The sequence below is a fragment of the Delphinapterus leucas genome, chromosome 4, assembly GCF_059928025.1.
Source record: "Delphinapterus leucas isolate spDelLeu-1000000601 "Yukka" chromosome 4, BTC_Dleu_Yukka2, whole genome shotgun sequence".
NCBI lineage: Eukaryota > Metazoa > Chordata > Mammalia > Artiodactyla > Monodontidae > Delphinapterus > Delphinapterus leucas.
The window spans coordinates 128,037,191-128,064,541 of record NC_143132.1 but is presented as its reverse complement, the minus strand read 5'-3'; the positions used below and the strand labels follow the sequence as shown (position 1 = coordinate 128,064,541).

Here is a 27,351-nt window from a genome sequence, read left to right as displayed (position 1 = left end):
TTAGCCATGGTGCCAGACTGGACATGGGCTGCCTTGTCCCAGATTATCCTTCGGGAGAGCCCTGTTTCAGGAGTGGGCTAATACAGTGCTCTGGGGTCCCTCAGCTCTCTTAGTTCAGTAGCTTTAATCTCCCCCCTCCGCCCCTGCTGTGCCCACTGCTCATGGTAGCCCCTATGTTACACTCAGTAACTGGTGGGTGGTAAGGCGTTCAATAAACATTACCTTCAAATGGAAGTGGATCAAAATGATAATATTTACGAGTGCCAGCTATTACTTTGAAGTTTACTTTTCTTGAGAAAATAGAAGTAGAAATTTATGGAAAATCCTGAATTTCCCTGAAGTGTTCACCCCAGGGCCATCTGGTGGTCCATATGGAGTCTTTGTGCATATCGGGGAAATGGCTTCTCCTGGCAGGGGGATGCAGCCCTCACCCAGGGTACATGCCTGGCCAAGCAGAGCGCGGACTGGCTCTCAGCCCCGCCCTTTACCCTCACAATGTACCACAGGACATGACCTGTCCCCCTGCACATGGCAGCCCTGCTCAAGTCCAGGCTACCGATTGCCAAAGCACTCACACACCGGTAGGTAGGCTGGGGTCGTGAGCATAGGAGCCTTTGATACCGAGAAAGAGCTGGAAAAGCTAAGTGCTTTCTTTCTTGGTGCTCCTGAACCTGCAATGAAGAGTGTGGTTTGGGGGCATCCTGCCCGGATTTTAATCCCAGCTCTACCACTCACTGGCTAAATAACCTTGGTGGAGTTACAAGGTCTCTCTGAGTCTCAGTTTTCTCATCTGCAAAATAAGGTTGCTGTGAGGTTTCATCGGGATGGTGTATATGGAGTGTGTAGAGCAGTACCGGGCACAGGGATGCGCTCGTCTGGTGTTGGGGGCATGGCATGTGGCTGGCATATTTAGGTGAACTTCTTCCTTCACAGAATGAGTCGAGTTGGGGATGTTGGCGCATTTGTGGCGGGATGTCGATGTCACTTTAAAGCAGCCCTCAGGAAGGCTGCCCGGAGGGGCTCCAACACAAGCAGGGGACACAGTGACCTGATGCTTCAAAATGTAATTAGAAGTCGTGGACCAGCTCGTGTGCATAACATACCTGGGTAATTTTCAGCAGGATGCAACAAGCCTGCCTGCCCAGACCCTGTTCCCGAAACTGATTCAGTGTCAACAGTGTCACCTGGCACATATTCTTCTTGAGGTTCCACAGGTGAGCCTGAGGTGCGGCTCCACTGAGACCCACCATTATAAGCTCACATTACAATGCCTTTTCCATCTTACTGTTGGTTGCCTGATGGGGGAAGAGGGCTTGTGTATGCCTTTGGAGTGGGTCACAGAGCCGTGTACCAGGAAGCACAAGCATCCACAGTTTGGGGACCCAGAAGCAGCCCACAAGCCCAGCTGCGCTTCACCTAGCCCGGAACCTTCTCCAGGTCCGCTTCTCATGAGAGGAAGCCGAGTGAGGGAAACATTGGAAGGAACTGAAAAGTGGTTACAGAGAGTGGACACCTCTGGGAGTGCTTGAAGGGAGGACAGATACAGAAACAGGGTCCTTACAAACACCCAGCACCAGGGCCTTATGCTATACCCACATGTTGACAACTTTAAATTTTTAGTATTTAAAAAAACAGTTAACTTTTCAAAGGTTTGTTGCTAATTCCGTCCAAGCACTCAGTAGACAAAAGGCCAAATCCCTGGAGCTTAAAGGCAAAAGAACAAAATTCAACTGAGTACATTTTAAAGATCTTACTGGCTTTATATTTAGTGATTCATGAGTCAGGCAGCATGCAGTCTAGCAGATAGAATGGAGCTCCAAAGAGCTATACAAGGTGAGAGATTTTATTGGAGGAAGGGAACAGAACAAGGAAATTATACTAGGCAAAAAGGTGGGTTGATTATTGCAAGGTTCCTTTCCTTATAGGGGATGACGGGGGTTGTCAGGCAGATTACCTAACTAGTCCTGATCAGTCTATTCCTGATTTAAGCTGATACCTAGTTTTGGGTTGTTTTGCCGGAAGAGCCAAAACTTTAAGTTTCCGTTTGGTGACATGGGGCTTAGCATAAGCAACTCCATTTTGGGCCTGTTGTTTTGTCTTTAACAGAACAAAGCATATCATTAGAGCTTAAAGGAGTGTTCTTTTCCTGTCTTTGAGCCAAAGTAATAATAGTAAGCAATTTCAGTGTTTCAAAGCTATGTTTCATTGTTTTAACTTGTGTGAGCAGTAAATACTTTGTAGCAGTGGATGGCCCTGGCTTGTCTTATCCAGCTCAGCTTTAGGCCAGCAGAGTTGATATGTGTGTGTGTGGTTTTTTTTCTTTTTTCCTTTTATAATGTCAGAACAGACTTTTCGATTTTTTTTAATGTTCGACAAAGGTGTTTCTCCCTTTTAGCATAGGTGACAAATAGTAGGGGAGTTCGCGTTGACCTAATGCTGGATCCAGAAAGCTTGGTGATAGTGCCAGGTATGGTGGGCTCTAGAGAGCTTACTGTTTGGGTGGTTTTTGTTTTTGCATTTATTTCATAAAGGTTTATCAGCACTGTTATGTGCCAAGTGTGGTGCTAGGAGCTAGGGGAGACTGTGGTAAACAGCCTCACAGCCCTCACAGAATTTATACTCTTGCGGTAAAGCACACATTTGTCAAATAATAATTACAATAGTAGTAAGTACTGTGAAAGAAGAGTATGCTGCGAGTATAGGACAGATGAACCTGATTGAGGGGGAAGGGATTGTTGGATAGAGATCAGGATAGGCTGCTGCCTAGGCTGCAGAGGCATTCTAGGCTTCAGAAGCAGCATGTGCAAACGCCCTGAGGTGGGAAGATCCTCACACATTTAAGGAACAGAAAGGAGGCCGGTGTGGGTTGGAGTGGCAGGAAGTGAGGTCAAATCACAGAGGACCTTATATGCCTTAGTAAAGATACTGGAATTTGGGCTTAGGGTTTTAATGAGCCTCACTGGCCATGTCTCAGCTCCGTGTCGGCCAGGAGACTCTTTTCTCTGTCATGGAGAAGGCTCGCTCCCAAAGCTGGCCCCACCCTGGAGATTTTCTTCCTCTAGAGCTGCCCTGATGCTTCATACCCACTGGTCTCATGCTTTATCCTGCCTGACAAGTCCCCAGCATGAGCCTTATGATCCCTGAGACCGTATCATCCCCAGGCCCGTAATGAAAGGATTAAATCTAAGTACTCGTGGTGGGTGAGTACCCAAATGAAATGAAAGTGAAAACTCATCTTCCTGATGCATTCGCTTCAGATTAGTAAATCCTGGCAGTGCACATCCTTGGCTTTTGTCTCTCGAGTGCTTGGACTGAATTGGCAACAAACTTTTAAAAATCAACTTTTTTTTAATACTACAGATTTTAAGTTGGCAACGTGTGAGTATAGCGTAAAGGCCTTGGCGCTGGGTGTTTAGCAAATTCTGGGCTGTGGGGCAGACACCATGGCTGACTCCGTGTTCGTCTGGCACCTTGAAAACGCCTTTTTCCCCGTTACTGTACACCCGGCCGGCCGTGATGGGCCCCAAGCCCCTGGCGCGTCATCTGGCTATGCTCAGGTTGCCCCGGGAACCTGCCGCCCGTGGCCAGGGGTCTGATTGCCTGAACTCTGATCCTCAGCTGCCCTTTTTGGGGACCCCTCTGGCAGATCCTGCTTCATGTCAGGCAACATGTCCCAGTGACTTCTCGGCACGGGACCCAGGCAGGCTGCCCCCGATGGCCTTAGCTCTTAAATCTCACCTGGGCCTGTTGCCGGCCGCGGGCTTCTGCAGTGGTGATCCTGGACCGCCGGCCTGCAGCCTGAACTTGGGGCAGAGCCATTGTGTGCTGGAGACAGCGCGTCAGCTGTTCTGACTTCCCTCCTGCTACGTGTGTGCGCACGCTCCTGAGGCAGCAGAGTGCAAGAGGCCGGGCGCGGCGCCGCCCTCAGAAATTACAACTCTGCTGTGAGCGAGGCACTTCTCCGGGTTCAGTTTCCACATCTATACCGTGGGCATGAGAGTAACAGCTTCCATATGGTGAGCCCTGACTCTGTTAATTCATTTAACCCTGTGAGTTCGTAGTAGTATCTCCATTTTCTGCACCTTCCTCGCAGGATTATGAAGGGGATTAAATTAACGTGAAGTGCTTTACAACCTGAAATGTATCAGATGAAAGTAATTTTATTCAAAATGGATTGGGGCAGTTGACACAGATGAAAATTGTAATTCGCAGTACTCACAGTGCCTGTCCGTATATAGTGGTGATTCACAAACGTGTATCTGTTTGTAGTACAGGTCGTTCATTTAGCACATGAATGTGTGCTGAGGGCCTGCGATGTATCATGCACTGTTCTAGGTGCTTAATATACGTCAGTACAGAAAATCAAAGATTGCTGCCCTCGTGATGCTTAAGTTCTAGCAGGCAGATGGATAATGAATAATGAGCACATTGTGTAGTGTATGGGGATGTTATGAGTGCTGTGCACGAGAAACAGGCAGAACAGATAAGGGGGGCCAGGAGTGCAGGTCGCTTTTCTCATCAGGGTGAATCTCTCTGCTTTCAAATATTTCCCGAGTGCCTGCCGTGCCCTGTGGCCTGGAGACACAGCAGTGAATGGGACGAATAAGGTCCTTTCCGTCCTGGAGTTTACTTCCTGGCAGGTACAGTGGACAGTTAACAAGCAGACAAGTACATGTGATAATTGCAGGTTGAGGTGTGTGACATGAAGGAAATAAACCAGGTGATGTGAGAGCAAGTAAAGCCGGGAGCAAATAGAGAGATGGGGTGGGCCTCTGAGTCGACATTTGAGCTGGGCCTGAAGTATGAGTGAGCCAGCCCCGGGGCAGGACCGGAACCAGGGCCAGGAGAGACTCGGAAGGTGGAGTCAGCCCAGGGAGGCCTGAGTGTCAGCACAGAGAGCGGGGCAGAGAGACCGGTGAGTCTGGGGAGGGTGGCTGGGACCCGTGGGCAGTGCAGGGCCTTGCAGGCCACAGCGAGGGGTCTGGATTCTACCCTAACATCTGGGGATGGCCACTGAAGGGCTCTAAGTAGGGCCTGACTTGGATCTCCTTTGTGCTGTTAAAAGGCCGCCCTGCGCACTGTGTGCCTAAGCCGTCCTCTCCGTAGTCACACGTGAGGAGGACACAGTTCTCAAGCTGATTCCCGCCCACATCCATCGAACCCCTGCTGTGTGCCAAGCACTGGGTGTGGTGCTTTTCATGGGCATTTCTTGGTTCACTCCTCTCTGCCCAATTTCTGATTTGTCCAGAAAGAGTCCATGCAAACTGTGATTCATTGTCTTGCAGGAGTCCCCCAAAAGCTGGGGTGCAGGGGGACCCTGGGGTGGAGAACAAGGGTGCGATGGCAGGTGGATTTAGGTGGTTTAACACCAAAGCAGCAGTTGGTCTCTGTCCTTTTTTAGGATAACCCATCCTGTGACTCGCAGGAGGTTCATTGTTGTTCAGAAGCCAGAATGTACAACAGTTCTTCCCTCCACCCTCCCTGACAGGTAGAGGTCAACTGAGAGGAACAGGCCCATTCAGTCAGCTGGCCCTTTAAGAAAATGGTATTTGGCTTTTGAAACCAACTCTAGATGATAAGCTCACCCCTAAAATGAGAAGTTCCAGGGGATAAGACCCCTGTCCCGGTCGTTCTGGTAACTCAGTTCGCACAGCATTCCAATTTAAAATGCCTTTTCACATTAGCATCTCTAAATGTCAGTGGAATTTGGTGGAGACAAGAAAGGCCTCAGAGATAGACTCTCTAAGCCCGTTTGCCAGCTTCCTTAAGCAAGCAGGTGTCCAGGCAAGCTTGATGGTGAGATGACCCCAAGGGCTACCCTAAACATTGCTGTGTTTCAAAAAGAAAAAAAGAAAGCACCTTTTCCCCCTTTCACCTTTCCAAACTAGCAACTGGAAATATTTAACTGGGCACATTGCATCACCCACGAATCTGATAATACTCGTTCTCACAGTCTGTGCACGCAACTGCAAGTCTGGAGACCAAACATTTACCTATTCAAAATAATGTATTCAGTAAAGGTGTTTCAAGCCAATCCCCCTCTCTGTTGGATGGACTCTAGTAGCTTCCTGAAGTTAGTCTTTCCAACCACCTGAATTTCAGATGAAAAACAAACCTCCTTTGTTATACTACACCTTCTTGAATCTGATAGCTTAAATGCATGAAAGTCTGATAAATGCAGCTCTTCTCTTCTCCTTTTGGGCTGCATTTAGAAGGCAAATCAAGAGGATTTTCCTTTTCTTAGACGTAGCTGAACTCTATAAAGGGCTTCTGTTTTGTAATCTGTTTTCGAGATCTGATGCGTGTGTTTCTAACACCCCATCACGTGAGGAGGTCTGACGTAGCCACCCAACATGACTATGAGAAAATGCACTGCAAAGATGTGTGTGGGATGGTGGAGCCAGATCACTGAAGCAGTGTCCTTTGTCAGAACACTTTCTGCAGAGAATAGCAGATCCATGCAGTAGATTCCACTTCAGTATGGGGCCTGCGCTGGCCCAAAATGGACTGTGAGTTTGACTTTTGCAGGATTCCAGGTCAGTATCCTAACATAGTGTGTTCTTTTTTAGTTGGGTTTTATTTCTAAGTGTCTTTTTATAGAAGACTTGTAGTAGAAAGAGGAGAAAGTTGCTCTGTTGATTTAGTTTCGTTATTATGTACGTTAGGAATTAAGCGGCCAAGGTGCTGCAAGAGGGCTCTTGGCTTTTTCTCTGATCAGAAGATACAGAAAAGTGGGAATCAGTCTGGCCCTGGAGAGTGGCCTTGAATAAGTGACTTGAATTCTCACTAAGAATGCAGACTGGACAGGGTTACTTCACTTTCCATCTGTCATGTCTTAAAGATTTGCTAATAAAAGATTTCATTAACAAGGTCTATAAAGTTCTACATAATAGTTACACTGGTTAAACAACTTGAGGTTTATCAATTTTTTTTTTTTTGGTTGACATTGTGAGAGTTAAAATTTTTATGGAAACTATCATTTTTAAGTTTTTTGACTTCTCTGTATTTCAGTAAAATTGCCTTGTCAAATTTTGGGAGAGAAGATTTAATTAAGGTGGAAATACTGGAATTTGTTGGTTGGATCATTGTCAGGAATTGTTTCCTTTGATTTCAAGTTCAAAACCAGGAAGAGTATCCAGGATATAATGGGGAGGGGCTCATTTAGTAGATGAATGGATAGAATTGTAAGGGCAAACGGAATGCTGTGACCAAGCTAACCTTTGAGATTTGGAAGGCAAGGATTCAAGCAGTGATAGATTGTGCAAACAGAATATAGGCAGCAGCCCTGCATACCAAGGAACAATTTTCACCTGAGTGTGTAGTGGGGAAGGCCCACACTAGGCAAATTGGTCCACCTGTTTTTCAGCCCTGTTCAAACTCAAGTGATAGATAGCAATCGCTTCACGCTTGGAAAATTAAAGACAGCTGTAGAGGGTGTGTATATGTGTGACTGTAGGTGTGTCTGTTTCTCTATCCCTTGGATTTTCCTTCTGTCTCCTGGGCGTTTCTGCTTTGTATTTCAACACACTTTCATTTATTTTGTCTTTAGTTCCTTTAGGCTTATATATGATTCATTTTATTGAGTAAAATAATTTCTGAATAGTTTCTTTAAAAATGATTTTGAGCATTGTCTTGTAGGTTAGAGAAGTGGTTCTCAAACTTTTTATTCCCAGGACCCCCTTACACTCTTATAAATCTTTAAGGACCCAAAGAGCTTTTGTTTATCTGAATTATATCTATCAATATTTATCATATTCAAAAATTTAAATGAGAATTTTAAAACTATTAACTTATGAAAATTAACTGTGATAAACCCAGTTACATGATAAAATGATGTATTTTAAAATATATTTTAAAAATAACTATTTTCTAAAGCAAAAAATATAGTGAGAGACTTCTCTGGCGGTCCAGTGGTTAAGACTTCACCTTCCAATGCAGGGGGTGTGGGTTTGATCCCTGGTCAGGGAACTAAGATCCCACATGCCTCTTGGCCAAAAAACCAAAACATAAAAAACAGAAGCGATATTGTAACAAATTCAATAAAGACTTCAAAAATGGTCCACATGAAAAATATCTTATATATATATATCTGTATATAGTGAGAAGAATGGTATTGTTTTATGTTTTTGCAAACACAGTTGACCCTTGAACAGCACAGGGGTTGGGGCGTAGACCTTCCATGTGGTCGAAAATTCGCACAGTCTCCCTTCCTTCATATCCACAGTTCTGCATCTGTGGATTCAGCCAGTCGCGGATCGTGTAGTACTATAGTACGTACTTAGTGCAAACCATGAGCATATAAGTGGATCTGAGTGGTTCAAACCTGTATTGTTCAAGGGTACGCTGTATCTTTCATATCTGACTTCAGAGAAAGACGGTTGGATTTTCACATCTGCTTCTGGATTCAGCTGCAATGTGTTGTTTTAGTTGAGTTATACGAAGAAAATCCAGCCTCACACAACTAGGTAATTGGAAAAGGGAGAAGTTTTTTAATAATCTTTTCAGTTAATTGTGGATATTCTTTGATACTACACCAGAGCTTACCAGTGGGAATTTCTTAAAGGTTAATTGCAACATGGAATCCGTCTCAGTGAACTTTCTGTACTTTGTTACATTTAAATCCACTGGTCTCTCTCACACCTTTTAGCCCCTGCATGATTTTTTTGGTAATACGCATTGGTCATTTGGAAAATGTCGGTTCACTGAGCCATGCATAGTATCCAGAAACCACTTTCATTACATCACCACCAACATCATCAGAAAAATCATTATGTACTGAGGAGTGTTGAGCTCATTGTGGTAGATGCAGGTTTTCCAAAATTCTGTTTCTGCTTCAAAGTCTCTTGTTACTGGCAACAAAATGGCTGCTTCCTTGAAATGACAGACTCACTTAGTTCATTTTCAAGGAAGTGTTTGCCCAAATACCCGTATTTGAATAGCCACGGTTTGTCTTATCATTTTTTTCAAGTAAAACTGGTGTTCCATGAAAAGAAAAATTGGCTAGTTCAACTCAGAACTCAAAGAAACACCCAAGTGCTTTTTCTCAAGGCAGTATGCACCAGAAGTGTACCTCCCATTTTACCACACAACAGTAAGAAGACGTATAGTCAAGGGTCAAGATTTAATAAAATGAATAATTTTTACTCCTTAATCCAAGTGTTACTGGCTTGATGTTTGTTCAGTTGCCGGAAGTTTTCCCCATCTTTGCTTTTGCACCATTAATGCACATGTCAGCATGATAAAAAAGATGACTGACATCTTAGTGTTGTCATGAAAATAGGTTTTTTTTTTAATGTCTTTATTGGAGTATAATTGCTCTACAGTGGTGTGTTAGTTTCTGCTTTATAACAGAGCGAATCAGCTATACATATACACATATCCCCATATCTCCTCCCTCTTGCATCTCCCTCCCTCCCACCCTCCCTATCCCAGCCCTCTAGGTAGGTGGTCACAAAGCACCAAGCTGATCTCCCTGTGCTATGCGGCTGCTTCCCACTAGCTATCGATTTTACGTTTGGTAGTGTATATATTTCCATGCCACTCTCTCACTTGGTCCCAGCTTACCCTTCCTCCTCCCCGTGTCCACAAGTCCATTCTGTACATCTGCGTCTTTATTCCTGTCCTGCCCCTATGAAAACAGTTTTGACCTCAAGAGCTTGCCGATAGGGTCTTGGGAGACCCAGAGGTCCATGAAACATACTTTGAGAACCGCCAGGTTAGAAGGAAGCTAGGGGGGGAAAAAAGAACAGGAATTTATTTTTATTTTCCTGGTAATTTTGCTTTCTCTAGAGTAGCATTTGGGTTCACCTAGGTCTAATTTTTAAAGCTTTAAACCAGAAAGCTTTCTAAGCACAGTATGTTATTTAAGGCCTTTGCTGCCTGGGGTCTGAGGAGCCAGTGCGTTTCTGCTCACTGTCGACATCAACAGTGTGTTGCACCCGCCCTGCGGGCGCAGAGGGTACCAAGATGAGCTCGGTTGTCCCTGCGCTCAAGGAGCAAACAGGGAAAGATAGAGATGTGGACAGACGCACAACATTACATGCGACTATAAAGGTAGGAACCCCAAACTAGAAATCCGTGAGGAAGGAGGCTGACCAGAGGAGGTGTCATCTGAGATGAGTGAATGATAGGAATTGCCCGGCAGCGGAGCTAGGGGCGAGGATAGAAGAAGAACCTCAAGAGGAAATACAGTTTTTCTTCTAAAGCTTCATACGGAGCGTAGAAATCCTCCCGAGTGATGAGGAAAGGACCCGTATAGGGAGTCCCTGTTCTGTGGGTGTACTGAGGAGGCTGGCGTGGGGAGGGGGCCTTCTGCCTTGTACCTTAATCCACCTCTCTACTGTTTGCATGTTTTACCATCAGCATAGATTTATTTTACTTTTCTAAAACGTTAATTCTACAAGTAAGTGAAGAAAAGTCATTTTAATCATCAAAAGCATCTTGTTTAAGTGCCCACCTTTGCATGAGATGAATGTGTATTGTATAAGGCTGGAATATGGCAGGAGACAAAAGGAGCAGCAGATTCTAAATATGCTAATTAAGTAGAATTTCCCAGTGGCATTTATATGAAGTATAATTATAAAGTATGTTTATCATAGATTTATAAAATTCTTAAAAGCATTTACATATTTATAAAGTATACTTTATGTAAATGTACATATATGTAATTATAACTTTAGAATTTTATATTTAATTTATATAGAGATATATATTTTGTTTATATAGTTATGTATATGAAAACAGGATGATCATTCATCCTCATTTCCCAGGGTACAGTCCCAATGTATACCTGTTGCCCTGGCATCGTTATTAGTTGCACCCACTTTCTCTCGCAAGTATCCTGTTTTTTATTTTTTCTCTTTTTAAATTTATATATTTTATTTTTGACTGCATTGGGTCTTCGTTGCTGCACGCAGGCTTTCTCTAGTTGCGGCGAGCGGGGGCTACTCTTCGTTGCGGTGCACAGGCTTCTCATTGCGGTGGCTTCTCTTGTTGTGGAGCACGGGCTCTAGGCGCGCGGGCTTCAGTAGTTGTGGCACGCGGGCTCAGTAGTTGTGGAGCACAGGCTTAGTTGCTCCTCAACATGGGTCTTCCCGGGCCAGGGCTCGAACCTGTGTCCCCTGCGTTGGCAGGTGGATTCTTAACCACTGTGCCACCAGGGAAGTCCAAGTATCCTGTTTTTTAGATGCTGAATTAAAAGTTCATCCTGTTTGATGTGTTTATAAAATATATTTACATACAGCATATGTTCATATAGTTATATAGTCATAGATTTATTGGTATGTGCACGTGGATATATATGTATGTGTATTTATGTGTTTAGAAGGTGTATGTTAAAAGCTATTACAGCTAAAATACCAACTCAGGGAAATAGTAACGTAAGTCAGATGACCACAGTTACCTAATTACAAATTAGTTTATTTTTTTTAATATTGGCTTACCAAAATTTTTGCATCTACATCATTTTTGTTAGCCTTTTTCATGCTTATTTATTCCATCTCAGCAGTACTACTGAAAATAATAAATATACTGCACGAAACTTGCTTTTTTGAACACGTTTTAGAAAATTACTTGTAAATTGAATTTCATCTGCTTTCCAACTTCTGTTTCTTTTTCTGAAGTCTGTTGTGGGCTTTCCATTGGCAGGAACTCCTGAGACTTCTGTTTTCATTTACTCTCAATGAAGAAATATAACAGAAGATCACTTTAATTTTTCTTAAGTCAATGAATACTATTTTTGGTGAGAATGACTGCCTCCCCCCACGAGCTCATTTATGTCTTAATTCTAATTTTAGGGATATCGTTAAGTGTGTCTGTTCAGAACTGTGGGTGCAAAGTGATTCTGCTTAATGTTCTTATCAGTTGCACAAACCAAACTGCCTGAAGGGGCCAGGCTGGGCTTTTTACTGAGAGAAGCCGCTTGGCGGTAAGTACTTGGACAGGTAGCACGTGCGTGCAGGTGACAGTGACACAGGGACACAGCCACGCGGTTGCCAGGCAGCCAACAACCCCTTCGCTGTCCAGTCTTCCTGTTTTTCAAGAAAAGATATGTTGATTTTTATGTTAAATCTTACTTGTTTTCAACGTGAGCTCAGTTTTTCAAAAACATGGTTCCAAAAACCATGGGGGTCAAACACAGTGTGTGGGGACCAGGTGTGCTTGTGGCCTATGGTGGGTCCCCTCTGGCCTACAGACTTCTAGCTTATTTCTTTGTTGCATGTTGGACAGGCAGAATATGGCTTGAAATTGCATCTTCAACAACTTTCACCGCATTTTCACTTCGCATTTGCGGATTTGGATTCTTTTTACTAAACTGTTACACTGGGAATTCCCTGGTGGTCCAGTGGTTAGGACTCCGCGCTCTCACTGCTGAGGGCCCAGGTTCAATACCTGGTCGGGGAGCTAAGATCCTGCAAGCCACATGGTGTGGCAAACAACAAAAAGCAAACAACAGCAACAACAAAATAAAAATAAATAAAGTGTTACACTGACTCCTAGATTACAAGCTTCTTGAGGGCGTAAAACCCTCGACTGTGCCTTTTTCTGACTGAAATTCCTTTTCCTCAGCTTTGTCCATATCTGCAAGGTTTTGCTGGGCTCACACCCGTTCCCAAGCCCCTCTCCCCCCGACTCCTGAAACCTTCTCCCAGCGCTCTTGACCCTTCACCTTCCCTGGGAATCTGTGTTTTACAGCTTTTCATGAGCACATCTTATTTTCCCTGTTGTACCACAGACCTTTGGGGGCGGTATTTTTGTTCCTCTAGCGGCCCTGGCTTTTAGTGTCAGCCCCCAGGCCTGCTTCTGCCTGGTTGATAAAAAACCACCTGAAGAGCCTCTGAGACAATGTGGGAAGGAGGCTTGTCAGTGTTTACTCGGTGTGCCTTTCCAATGTGTTATCATATGAATGTATTACTTATTCACGAAATAAGGTACAAAAGTACATACGGATTCCAGGGTCTCACCCCAGCTGTTCCAAACCAGAATCTCTGCAGGGGCGGAGTAGGGGGAATCTGTAAACCTGTACTATTTTAAAGCTTCCCAGCTGATTTTGATGCCTAGCCAGGTTTGGGAACTACTGTCCCAAAGCATGAAGTAGGTATTCAGTAAACATCTGTTCAACGGAGAGATGAACTCTTATCTTCCTGTAGCACTTAGCCTGATGCCTTGTACTTAGCTGTTGCTCAATAAATATTGGTCGAGGGAATTAAAGTAAATTTTGAGTTCAGATACTAACTCCCCCGGCCTCACTTTCTTAGGTGTAGGTGGAGCCATCACTCCTTCCCAGGTTCCCACTCTGTCTGGGGTGGATGGATTAATTCTTACCTGGACCACTAGGACGGCCTCGCTAGCTGGTTTGCAACCAGCTGGCCTCCCTCTGATCCTTTCCACACACTGCAGCCTAAGTGATCCTGAGTGATTTTTTTTTTAACTCAAATCTGATGATAACTTTTAATGATAACTAGTACTGGCAATATAAAACTTGCTGTGGGGAGTCCTCTAGAGCCCATTATGGTCTGGTCTGACCCTTCCAAACAGGAGAAGGTACGAGTCAGGAGAGAAAGTAGATCCTACAGGGGCCCAGAACAGAGAGACCTCAAGGAAGGCCAAACAAGCACCAGCCAAGCATGTTATTGATCTATAAGCCAGTGAAGGATAGACTGCTGCTATCCATTCAGGGGTGAACCTTTCTCCCTTCAGGGCACAGAGGAAGCCATAAAGATCCCCTTTTTTTAAGTTTATATTCTTTATTTTTTTGGCTGCGTTGGGTCTTAGTTGTGGTATGCGAGATCTTCATTGCGGCACTCGGGCTTCTCTCTAGTTGTGGAGCATGGGCTTCTCTCTAGTTGTGGCGTGCAGGCTTCTCTCAAGTTGTGGCATGCGGGTTCTCTCTTCTCTAGTTATGGCATGCAGGCTCCAGGGTGGGTGGGCTCTGTAGTTGTGGCGCGTGGACTCCAGAGCACGGGGGCTCTGTACTCTAATTGAGACGTGTGAGCTCAGTATTTGTGGCGCTCGGGCTTAGTTGCCCCGTGGCATGTGAAATCTTAGTTCCCCGACCAGGGATCGAACCCAAGTCCCCTACATTGGAAGTTGGATTCTTTGCCCCTGGACCACCGGGGGTGTTCCAGAGATCCCTTTTCATTTAATTTTATTTAAAGATTTAATCCCCCACATCCCTAGAAAAGATTCATGGAAGGTTCCACTTAAAGGCAGGGAAAACAAGAGTAAAAGAGCTATCACTAAATCAAGAAAGTGAGACAGTAGTCACACCAGAAACCCAGGCTCACAGTGGCCACAACAGTCGATGGTAAACATTAGTTCTAAGCATCCTCGTCTCGAGAATTAAGAGAGAATAAATGTGGTGAGTACCTTGTTCTCATTATCTGAATAATGAAGAATTTGTTAGTAGAAATGCTCTTTTTCCAATGGCTGAATGAGATAAAAAGAAGTTATCGAATGGATTCTTGTATAAAGGACTGTCTAAATAACATAATGGGCAGAGCTTATAATCCTTACAAAAAGGTGAAAAGAGATCCTTTATGTGGCCATCTGGTCTTTTCCAACTGAATAAATGCCGTGGGCTAAACATTATACTCCAGTGCTAGGAATACATTGCCACTGGGAGTTAAAGAAATAGCAGCAAGATACATGGCTTTCTGGACATCATGTGATTAGAGATAGACTTGATGAAGAGCTGGGTAGTATATCCTTTAGACCAAAGGGGGTATTTTGGGGGGGGGGGTACAGATTAAGTCCGGGAGTGATCCATTAGTGTGTAGTGGAATTAGTTTGGTGAGTTGCTGTTAGCATTTTTTACGTGAAAGAGAATTAGGACAGAACAGACTGCATCACACGTAGTAAGGGGAAGTTTTAGTTTCGTTTCTGTCTTAAGTCACTGTGTACCATGTATTTTTGACTGTGGGTAACTATGAAAGCCACTGCTTTGGATTGTTCCTCACTAGAATATTAGTGGGTAGGCTCTGGCCATTCTAGGCTCATTATAGAACATAGAGGATAACAAGACCTGAGCTCTGGGAACAGCGGAGGTAGCATCCTCAGACCAGAACAAGAGCCACAGTGCCTTTAAATTGTGCTAATTTAGGAACCTGTGACTAGACACGGTATTGTAAACTCAGAAATATACTTTCCTTGTTTTGTTTTGTCTCCTTTTTGATTGAACACCCCAGTCTACTTTGGCTGTGATAAAAGCGAAATCAGAAGGAACGGGATGGGTCCCCACAAGGAAGGGCCAGAGGGCAGAGTGCCCCTAGTGGTCAGACTTGGTCATGCAGACTGAGACTACACTGAGAAACCCTTCGGAGCCACAAATCAGGAATGGCTCCTCCAGTTCTTGCTTCTTTCCCGAGCAGCCAGTGCCTTTACTCACAGGTACTGCTTACTTAGGGAAAACTTCTAAAAAATCATTTTCCTGCTTCATGAATTACGTTTGGATCAGATCATCAGGGCGATCTTCTGAAATAGATAAGGAGGCTTGTGGTAGGACCATGGCATTGCCCGACTCTAAGAGTTCAGTGCAGCAGCCCTGCGTGATGATGAGACCTTTAACATTTGGCCGGGGAACCTTTCTCCAAGCTACAACTTTGGAGAAAGAAGGAGAAAAAGTTCTGGGAGGATTTCCAACTATAACAACTATTAGCAGTGGTATGAGGAACAGGCTGGGGCAAGATAAAGATTAAACTTCTAAGGTTGACTCCAAGTCTTGGGAGCAGCAACAGAATGAGATTTTTAAAAAAAACAATTATTTTCATACAAAAAACGTTTTTCAAAGAAATTAAAAACAGCCGACAAATAAAGGAGCTCCTTGTGGAAGGGTCTCTGACCATTTCTCTCCTCTTGTTTCAGATGACAGTCATGTCCCTTTCCAGGGACCTCAAGGACGACTTTCACAGCGACACAGTGCTCTCAATCTTGAATGAGCAGCGCATTCGGGGCATTTTATGTGATGTCACTATCATTGTGGAAGACACCAAATTTAAAGCCCACAGCAATGTCCTGGCTGCTTCAAGCCTTTATTTCAAAAATATCTTTTGGAGTCACACCATCTGTATTTCCAGCCACGTCCTGGAGCTGGATGATCTCAAAGCCGAAGTGTTTACAGAAATCCTTAATTATATCTACAGCTCCACAGTCGTCGTCAAGAGACAAGAAACAGTCACTGATCTTGCAGCTGCAGGAAAAAAGCTGGGAATATCCTTCTTGGAAGATCTTACCGATCGCAACTTTTCAAATTCCCCAGGTCCTTATGTATTCTGCATTACCGAAAAGGGAGTGGTTAAAGAAGAAAAAAATGAAAAAAGGCATGAAGAACCAGCCATCACTAATGGGCCAAGGATCACAAATGCATTTTCCATCATCGAAACGGAAAATAGTAATAACATGTTTTCTCCACTGGACTTGAGGGCAAGTTTCAAAAAGGTCTCCGACTCCATGAGAACCACCAGCCTTTGCCTGGAGAGGACTGACGTCTGCCACGAGGTGGAGCCCGTGCACACCCTCGCCGAGCACTCCTACGCAGTGTCTTCCGTGGCTGAGGCTTACAGAAGCCTGCCTGTACGGGAACGGGACAGCAGTTCACCTGGGAGAACAGGTAAAGAAAACTGCGAAGCTGTTGCAGCAAAACCGAAAACATGCCGAAAGCCAAAGACAATCTCCGTACCCCAGGATTCGGATTCACCCCCAGAAAATATACCCCCCCCTCCAGCAACCAACTTGGAAATGAATCAAGAAGGAAGTCCACAGCCAGCTGCAATTCTTTCCCTTTCAAAATCTCCCAACAACAACGAAGGAGAGGTCCATTTTCCCAGGGCAGATGAAAATAAATCCTCTGATGTCCCCACACTGCCAGCCACAGAGGTGCCGCCTCTCATTTACAATTGTAGCTGTTGTTCCAAATCTTTCGACAGTAGCACTTTGCTCAGCGCCCACATGCAGCTTCACAAGCCAACCCAGGAGCCCTTGGTGTGCAAGCATTGCAACAAACAGTTCAGCACCCTCAACAGACTGGATCGGCACGAGCAGATCTGTATGAGGTCAAGCCACATGCCCGTTCCTGGAGGGAATCAGCGCTTCTTAGAAAACTATCCCACCATTGGGCAGAATGGAGGTGCATTCACAGGTCCAGAACCTTTATTATCTGAGAATAGCATTGGTGAATTTTCCAGTCCCGGAAGTACCTTGCCAGAAACAGAACACATGGTGAAATTTGTTAACGGGCAAATGCTCTACAGCTGCGTAGTATGCAAACGTAGTTATGTGACTTTATCCAGCCTCCGAAGACATGCCAATGTTCACTCGTGGAGGAGAACGTATCCTTGCCATTACTGCAACAAAGTATTTGCACTGGCTGAGTATAGGACAAGACATGAGATTTGGCACACAGGAGAAAGGCGGTATCAGTGCATTTTCTGCCTGGAAACGTTCATGACCTACTATATACTCAAAAACCACCAGAAGTCTTTCCATGCCATCGATCATAGACTTTCCATCAGTAAAAAAACAGCAAACGGGGGCTTGAAGCCTAGTGTCTATCCATATAAGCTTTATAGGCTCCTGCCCATGAAATGCAAGAGGGCTCCTTACAAGAGCTACCGACATTCTTCCTATGAAAATACTCGAGAAAACAGTCAGATGAACGAGTCTGCACCTGGTCCCTATGTTATTCAGAATCCACACGGCTCTGAATTGCCTACTCTGAATTTCCAAAACAGTGTAAACACCTTGACCAACAGTCCAGCCATCCCACTGGAAACACCAGCACGTCAGGATGTACCCACTTCCACCAGTGCACAAAACGCAGAGGGTACCAAATGGGGAGAGAGGGGAGAGTTGAAAGTTGATCTGGACAGTAACTTTTATTCAACAGAGGTGTCAGTTTCTTCGGCTGAAAGTGCCGTCAGTCCGGGCCTGCGGGCAGGGGACGCGCCCGTTTTGTCTGTGAGTAATGGCAGTGAAAACTCCACCTCTGTGATCAGCTACAGTGGCTCAGCCCCCTCGGTCATCGTGCACAGCAGCCAGTTTTCGTCGGTGATAATGCACAGCAATGCCGTTGCTGCCACAAGCAGCCACAACCCCGCAGCCCCTTCAGACCTGGCTGGCAGTCAGAGCCCGAAAGACGACGGCAAACCCGAGCCAGACAAAGTGGGGAGGGTTGTCAGCAGACCCAAGAGCATGAAGGAGAAAAAGAAAACCATCCTGTGTAACAGGGGAGAAGTACCAGAGGAGTCCAGATACATTGCTGATCCTGGAGGGTCATTGAGCAAAACCACAAATATCATTAAAGAAACTAGTAAAATTGAAACTTACATCGCAAAGCCTGCTCTCCCGGGAACCTCCACAAACAGCAACGTCGCGCCCCTTTGCCAGATAACGGTGAAAATCGGGAACGAAGCCATTGTGAAAAGGCACATCCTAGGATCTAAATTGTTCTATAAAAGAGGGAGGAGGCCCAAGTACCAAATGCAGGAGGAGACTCCGCCACGAGAGAGTGAACAGGAAACCAACAGAGACAGCCCGATCGGGCTCTGCCAGTCCGAGTGCGTGGAGATGAGTGAGATGTTTGACGATGCCAGTGACCAGGATTCCACGGATAAACCGTGGCGCCCTTACTACAACTACAAACCCAAAAAGAAATCCAGACAGTTGAGAAAAATGAGGAAAGCCAACTGGAGGAAGGAGCATGAAAACAGGAGCCCGAGCAGCAAATGTAAATACCCGGCCGAACTGGACTGCGCAGTGGGGAAGGCTCCCCAGGAGAAGGCCTTCGAGGAAGAAGAAAATAAAGAGATGCCCAAGTTGCAGTGTGAACTCTGTGACGGAGACAAAGCCTCGGGGGCCGGGAATCAAGGGAGGCCCCACCGGCATCTCACGGCCAGGCCTTATGCGTGTGAGCTCTGCTCCAAGCAGTTCCAGAGCCCCTCCACCCTGAAGATGCACATGAGGTGTCACACGGGAGAGAAGCCGTACCAGTGCAAGACCTGCGGACGGTGCTTCTCGGTGCAAGGCAACCTACAGAAACACGAGCGCATCCACCTGGGCGTGAAGGAGTTCGTCTGTCAGTATTGCAACAAGGCCTTCACGTTGAATGAGACCCTCAAAATCCACGAAAGAATCCACACTGGCGAAAAGCGATACCACTGTCAGTTCTGCTTTCAGAGTTTTTTGTATCTCTCCACGAAAAGGAATCACGAGCAGAGGCATATCCGAGAGCATAATGGGAAGGGCTATGCCTGCTTCCAGTGCCCCAAAATTTGCAAAACAGCTGCTGCCCTTGGAATGCACCAGAAGAAACACTTATTCAAAAGCCCAAGTCAGCGGGAGAAAACGGAAGGTGACACGGGCCACGAGAACTCAAATCCCCTGGAGAATCCACATTTCATTGATTCAGAAGACAGTGACCAAAAGGATAATGGACAAACCGTTGTTGATAATGTCCTTTGAATGGTGATACTTAGAAAAATCTTCGAAACTATAAGTTGGTGGGTTTGGGTTTTTCGGGGGTTTTTTGGTTTTTTTTTTTTTTTTTTAAGTTAGCCGTTTTCTCGTTTCTGTTTAATTTTGTTCACATAACAGTCATGAAGGAGTGAAATGTAACAAAGAAAATCTCATTTGTGAAAATTCCAGGAAAAGGATCCTAATATCTACTTTGGGTTTTAGCGTTAACTTCATGCAAAGTACACAAAAACAAAGTAGCTGAATCTTCCAGTATCCCAAGTGACCTGTGAAAGTTTATGAAGTTCTCAGCTATGATATTTCTGCCAGTCGGGGGAAAGAAAAGAGTTTAATTTTAGCGTAATTTAAAACTTTCTAATAAGTGCTAATAGGAACTGGCTGCTGAACTGTCTTTAGTCACTGGAGAAAATAAGGGTCAGATGTCATGAAAATGTCATCTTCATAAATAAGTTCAAAGGTAAATGAGCTATGACAGTCATTATTCCCAACCAGCTTCTATTAAAATTGTTTAAATTAATGGATACATACGAAATAATATAGTTGAAAATATGTGTGAAATGAGTAACCCGAGTAGGACATTCATACATTATCTAGAAGTACTTTTCTGCAACACAAACCTTGTAAAATACATATATAAATCACTCTAACTTTTAACTGTCCATGTCCCCTGTAGTGAATTATAATGATGAGCAATAGATCTGCAAATAATGAGGACTGATGTAAAAATCAGTAGAAAGCATTTTGAATATTACTTAAGAGCATGTGTATGCTTTTAGATGGAATGCTGTTCTCTTGAAGTTATGGCTGAGCTGTTATTAGAACTGGTCTACTCAAGTCACAGAAAACATAGGTCATGCCTTATCCATGGGGGAGAGCCTTCCCAGAAGTTACCTGTGGTTACCTGTGCTGTGCTGTATATTACTTTTTAGTGGCCTCACTTCAGAAAATGAAGAAAGGTCAGATTCTTCTGAAACTCCCTGCAGTCTTCCATCCATCACAAGGCCATGGACATGGAGGTCTTTCCAGATAGATTTAACCAGTCTCAAGGGTTCAAGTAAAACCTGACGCCTTCCATGCCACTGAAGGAGTGTCCAGGAAATTTAGTGCAAAGCATGTGTACGGTGGTGAATTCCCAGGCACTTGAAAGTGACAGAAAGCCCAATCCCTACCATTGTTAGCCTTCTTGGAGATTATGCAGCCCACAAGCACATACTATTTAAAAAAAAAAAAAGGACAAGAGAAACACACACCCCCGCCCCACCCATTAATGACTTGAGGGGGCAGAGGGAGTGATGATCTTCCTTGCCTCGAACAGAGCTTTGTCTTTGGGGGGTGGGGAGATAGAATGTGGAGTGACAAGGTTCCATCACTTACTGATATGACTCAGAAATACATCCACAAACCAGATGCCTTGTCTTAATGTTCGCAGACATCTAGCCCGCTTGCTGAAAACCACTTCCGTTTTTAATGTTCTTTTATGCTGACCCACACCATCAGCACTGCCCTCAAAATCTAACTGCCCTGTAGGATATTCCATCATGTGGACTAGGTTCCTGGGAGGCTGGAAGTCATGATTCTTACTTTTTAAACTGCCAGAATAGGAGAGAGAGAGAAAACATTCTTACCCTTTGATGACCAGTATGAGCAGAATCTGGAACCCGGTTCAAGGATGACCTGCAGCCATTCATGTTCACGGGATGTGATAGCTGGAAACCCAAGATTACCCAAGGTTGCAAGGTTACCATTGTGAAGAAGTAGCTCAAAGGACTCCAGATTCTCTCTCCAAGCGTTGTGACACCTCCATGAAGAAGACTTCATAAGGATTAGGGTGGGCAAGAAAGCATTTAAACACCCAGAAAAGGACATGATCAAAGCTGACCTTTTTATACTGTAGTACTTTGCTGTTAAATAACCCCAGTATTGTATTTGCATTTATCTTTTGTTCATCTGCTTTCACTTACAAACAGTATTATGTAATAGAGGAAAATGGAAAAATGCAAACGAGTCCAACTTTATTTTATACATTGTATATATGTATACCTGCACTATTCATTTGGGTTTTGTTAAAAAGATAGTTGCAAAGGGCCGAAGAAATTTTGAATTGATGATTAGAAAATTGAATAAGCAATCCTGTGATCTACTAATTTGTTTTATCTCAATTAGGCTTATGGATCAAGGAGAATTACTGTGTGTTTCAGTCACTTTGATTTGAGGTAACTCCAAATATAAAATGATTACATGTACTGATGTCTCCCAGCCCTTCCATGTGGATACTTTTTAAGTGGACTTGTATGCTGATAATTCTAGACCAAAGTAAATATGGCAGAATATTTATACATGAAAAAAATAATTTTGCAAATATTTTCTATAATTGTATTATTCGTTGAAAATGTTGATAGCTTGTGTTAGTTTCAGGGAGGGGTGTATATTTTGATAAAAAAAAATACTTGACTTTGTAATCCTGTATATTCTATACAATTTATAGCAGAGCCGTTTTAAGACAGCCTCGTCGCATTTTTTGTTAATTGTGAAGATTTTATTCTAAGTGATGTTTATGCATTGAGTACATAACGACCAACTAGAATTAAAGTAAGTGTGAACAGTGAACATACTGTATGCTGTACAAGATATATTGTAATTTGCTGTTTTAGCATCTGTATTTTCGTTAGAAGATATTATTAAATACAGATGTTAAGGGTTGGAAAAGTCTAATTTTATTTTTAGAACTAATGGATATAAATTTGTTTTGGCTTGATTAAAATAGCTTATTCCTACGTTGTCTCTTTTTAAACGTTTTAGTGTTATTTTGTGCAGCCAAGCAGCTGTTTCATCTGTGTGAGTCACAGCATTGTTTCACATATGAGTCATTCAGTATATTTCTGTTTCCTTTCTTGTTTACATTCCATGGTACCTGCTTACATGCTTAGGACTCAAATGGAATATGACATTAAAAAAAAGCAGAATAAAAGAGACTGAACTCTTGTTATCATTTAGTGCTTTGGATAGGCCTGATCTTACGATAAATCCGAGTGTTGGAAGTATTCTTCTCTGGACATCCACAGAAAACAAAGTACGCTTATTAACTAGCAGGTATTCGGCAACGTTCTTTCCGTGGGCCGTTTCATTCAGTCCTTTCCCGACAACCTTAGGAAGTAGACCTCATTATCTGCATTTTATAGTGACATTGAGCAGATCCCACAGCCAGACAGTGCCAGGATCGCAACCCAGGGCTGCCTGGCTCCAGAGCCCATGTGCTTGTTCCTTCTCAGCATCTTAGAGGGAAATGCTTAATGTAAACTCAATGGAGAGTGAGGAAAAGAGCTTGTGGTGCTAGTTGTCACAGTGACAGCTGTAAAGAGGCTCAGCCTCCCTGGACTCAACTCTCATTTGCTCACTGAGGCCTCAGTACTTCGGGCATTTGGTTTCTCTTATATTTGAGGATATTGCCCTATGACCTCAGTTTGTAAGAGTTTGTCCACTTTTTTTTTTTTTTTTGAATACAGGGTGAAATTTTAATGCTATTACAAACTAGTCATTTTTCACATAAAGAAAAAAATCTGTCCCGTCATCACTTGCAACCTTAGCTGATTATCTGCAAATACAGGCAGTCACAATGGGTGATGTGGCAGGAGGGCCAGTGGCTCAGGCAGCACGGGGAGAATAACTCAAATTTCCAGCCCTAATGGCCGGCCCATAGCATCAATTTTGTATTTGAAGAGCAGCCCAAACTGAATTCTCCAAAAATCCTCTTAACTACTGTATGCTAAAAGGAACTTAATTATCAAAACAACAGAATTAATAGCGAAAGAATTCGTAACAGTTGGGAAACAGCTGGATTAAAAGCATAAAAACATGACGCAGAGCCGTCCTATTTGTACGTATTCTTTGAATGATTTCAGGTCTTTTCGTTCCTATCGCTCACCTTCCTCTTTCTTCATCCCCTATTGACTGATTTGGTTCCACTTCCTGTCTCTTTTATCAGTTCCTTTTTGCAGGGGCAGCTCTTCTTCCATTTCAAGTTCCTCCTTACCTAAGAACTCACCTCCCACACCCCATCCTGGACATCTATCAATCAAGCTCCTTTGACCCCTCCCTCCCTCCCCAGTTTGCATCCTTTGACCCTGATTCTTCAAGCAAGATGGTCAAGGGAGCAGGCAGGTTGACTCGGTGTGCAATTTTTAAAACTTTAAAACTCAGCACTCCAAATTTAGACAACTAAAGAAGAACCGTTTATAACAAACGTGATTAGATTTTTACTATTTCATTCTTGACATCTGAGATATCAAGTAATTCTATTTAGAATATTATACTGAGAAGTCAGAAGCGTATTTTTCAATCATCTTTGATGACTTCTGTGTAATGATGAGTATTTTGTTCCTGTTCCAAGAAACTTTGGTACGTATATTTAAAAGATGTAACATGCTAACTTACAAAGAATTTTATTCATTTACTCAAAATGTGCTGAATTTTAAGTGTCGGGCATTTTGTCAAGCCTACAGAGATAGAAGAGGTAGCCTGTGACTTCAAGGAACTTGAGTCCGGGGAAGGAGGCAATAGATGATTACAAGATAAGCCCTGAGCTCCTGGGGGCTCAGAACCAAAGCTCCTAGCTGGGGCTGGTGGAGCCTGGGCTTCCCAGTCGGGACAGGTCCAGGTAGCTGTGACTAAAACAAAGAAACCACAAGTGAGTGTAGACCCCGCAAGCCTGGGGTGTGGGGTGGTGAGTCAGGAGAGGCATGTTAAGGACACGTCACCAGGGCCTCGGGGGGCCTGCTCTCTAGCCTGAGGGTAGAAGGACCATAGCAGGGGTTGGGGGGAGAGCATGAGGGGCTGAGTGCCAGGAGATGAGGTCAGAGAGGTGTGCCACAGGTCCAAGCAAGGTGAGCCATTGTAGGGCTTAAGCAGAGAGGAAACCATCTGATGTGTTTAAAGGATCACGCTCACTGCAGTGTAGAGACCACAGGACGAGGCAAGGGTGGATGGGGAGATCAGATGGGAGGCTGGGACCGTATAGGTGAGAGATGACAGTGGTTTGGTTAAGAGTGGGCGTAACGAAAGCGGTAAGACTAGGTCACGTTCTGGATAGATGATTTTTAAGTCTTTAAAGAAGTTCAAACATGCAAAAGTAGAATAGTACGATGGACCCCAGTGAACCCGTCATCCAACTTCAACAATCAACCAGTCACAGCCAATTTTGTTTTATCTGTACCCTCACCTGCTTCCCCTCTGTACTGTGTTATTTTGAAGTAGATCTCAGACATCATACCGTTTCATCTGTAAATACGATCATATTTCAGAATGTACCTTTGTTAAAAAGTAAGCGTTTTCCGGGTTCCCTGGTGGCACAGTGGTTGAGAGTCCGCCTGCCGATGCAGGGGACGCGGGTTCGTGCCCCGGTCCGGGAAGATCCCACATGCCGCGGAGCGGCTGGGCCCGTGAGCCATGGCCGCTGAGCCTGCGCGTCCGGAGCCTGTGCTCCGCAACGGGAGAGGCCACAACAGTGAGAGGCCCGCGTATCGCAAAAAAAAAAAGCTAAATAATTAACAACTGCAATAGACGCTGTGAAGAAGAGTTACATGTTGCTATAAGAACATCTCATGGGGGGACCTAACCGAGTCTGGTTGTCCAAGGGACATCCTTGAGGCAGTAACTTCTGAGCTGAGAGCTAAGGGATGAATGGGAGTTGAAAGGGGAGAGGGTTTCCAGGTGGAGGGAATAGCATGTACAAAAAGTCTGCTTCTAGAGGGAATACAGTGCCCTGGAATCAATGGTGCAAGAGAGATAGGTCTGAGATGAGACTGGAGGATAGGAGCCAGGCTATGCCGGCCTCCCAGGTCATGCTAAGGACTTGGATCTTATACTGAGAGCAACAGAAAGCCACTGAACTGTTGTTTCAAGCAGTTTAGGACACAAAGAGGTATTTTCATCAGTTTTGTATTGTGAAAAACCACTGTTGCTGAAATGTAGAGAATGAATTGGAGGACGGTAGTAGCCGGGAGTAGAGCAGTTAGGAAGCTCCTGCAGGCTGGAGATGATGGTGGTGTGGATTGCGTACAGGCAGTGAACATAGAGAGAAGGGAGAGGATTTGAGAGCTATTTTAAAAATCAGCAGGACTTGATGTTGGATTGATATGGGAAGGAGGGCTAGGGAAGGTCCAGGATGACCTTTTGGTTTCAGAATTGTTGAAACTATGGGAATGTAAGATGTCCTCTATGAAGCTTGTATAGGAAAAGAAGACAGAATCCCGGAAAACACCAATTTTTGAAAGATGAGTTAAATAAAAGCCTTTAAAGGCTGAGGCAGAGAAGGGGCCGAGAGGTCAGAGGAAAATGGGGGGCGTGGCAGCCTAGGAAGCCAGAGATGAAGAACCTCTAAGAGAGGAGAGAATGATCAGTTGTGTCGAGTGGAGATACAGCCAAGTAAGGAAAGTCTGGGAAATGCCCTTTCGCCCTCAGCAGCTGGAAGGTGACTGGTAGTGAGGTGCTGGTAAATGGTTAACCCCAGCTCTGTAGGGGGAGAAAGCCTTATTTATAGTGTGTGCCAGTGTCTGTGATGTGAATACTCCCACCCTGGATGATTTTAAGCCACCAACATGGTGTCAGTAAACAGGAAGTTGGGAAGAGAGGCATCCAGTGGGCTCATGAGAGCCGGTATGAGCCTGCTCTAGTGACTCAACTGGTGATCTTGGCACGAGTGGCTCCAGCGTGATGGTGCAGGTGGGAACTGAGGGGTGGATGTGAGAGTGGAGGTGGAGATAGTGAGGGAGACTCTTCTTTCAAGAAGCTTAGCTCTGAAGGGGAGAAGAAAGACAAAGGCAACCAGGGTTTGAAGGTTGGGATTCCACCTGGTGGAACAGGGCGGAACAGAGGATGAGGTGGCAAGGGAGTTGAGAGTACTAGCGAGAGACGGGTTGTAGCCAAGAATTGTGGAGCCTGGGTTTAATTTAAGGAAGTGCAGACCTCAGTCTCTGACAGACACAAATGGAGGGTCAGACATGAGGTGTCTCAGGAAAGGCTAAAGAATCTATGTTCCACATAGTGAAGGCTTAGAATTGCCGCGGTTTCCAGGTTCTAGTATTATCTAGGTGTTTCTTCACTGCTGTGTCTCCAGTGCTTAGAACATGGTCTTAAAAGTTCTCATCACAAGAAAAAAGAAATTATAACTGTGTATGGTGATGGATTGTAACTAGATTTATCGTGGTGATCATTTTGCAATATACACTGCTGGGCTCAGGACAGGCCATCCCAAAATATGCCACAATGGCATATTGATTATTTTGAATTAAAGTTACTTAAGAAGTGACCAGTGCAACCTGTTCTTATATGGCTTCCCATGCAGTTGTAGTCAGATGCTGGTGGGGTGGAGTCAACTAAGGGCTTGACTGCACTGGGCATCAAAGTAGTCACAGCCAGCCCAGATCCAAGAGGGCTGAGGAATGGAGTCCACTTCTCGATAGGGGAGTGGCGGGCACACACGGGGAGGGAAGGGATTGATGGCAGGCATCTTTTTTTTTTTAAATATCTATTTATTTATTTGGCCGCACTGGGTTTTACCTGCGGCACTCAGGATCTTCGTTGCGGCATGAGGGATCTTTAGTTGCGGCATGCATGCGGGATCTAGTTCCCTGACCCGGGATCGAACCCGGGCCCCCTGCATTGGGAGCGCAGAGTTTTAACCACTGGACCACCAGGGAAGTCCCATGGCAGGCATCTTTAGAGACAAGCTACTGCAAGGGATAATTCCCTTGAGAAAACCATGGCACAGAGAAGTTAGATAACTTACCCAAGGTCCTACAGCTTCGCCGCTGTGGAGTTAATCCCAGGCATCTGAGTTCCAGAGCCTGATAGGAGAGGCAAAAGGGTCCTAGAGCCCAAGAGCACAGC

General features: G+C 44.6%; 1 protein-coding gene across 9 annotated transcripts in view; it reads left to right on the top strand.

Moving 5' to 3' along the window:
• ZBTB38 (zinc finger and BTB domain containing 38) overlaps positions 1–22,439 on the top strand; it is a 55,891-nt gene extending 33,452 nt beyond the window's left edge. For 5 of the 9 annotated variants that reach the window (XM_022582636.3, XM_022582635.3, XM_022582637.2 and 2 more), the window contains one exon: positions 15,862–22,439. In XM_022582636.3, the coding sequence (XP_022438344.2) occupies positions 15,862–19,455 (3,594 nt within the window). In that variant the 3' untranslated portion in view covers positions 19,456–22,439. Of the gene's footprint in view, positions 1–1,917; positions 4,017–4,082; positions 4,916–4,953; positions 6,537–12,699; positions 14,360–15,861 lie in introns of those variants that run through there. The other 4 variants (XM_089911064.1, XM_089911065.1, XM_022582640.2 and 1 more) reach the window with 4 other exon arrangements.
• The last annotated feature ends 4,912 nt before the right edge of the window (positions 22,440–27,351 follow it).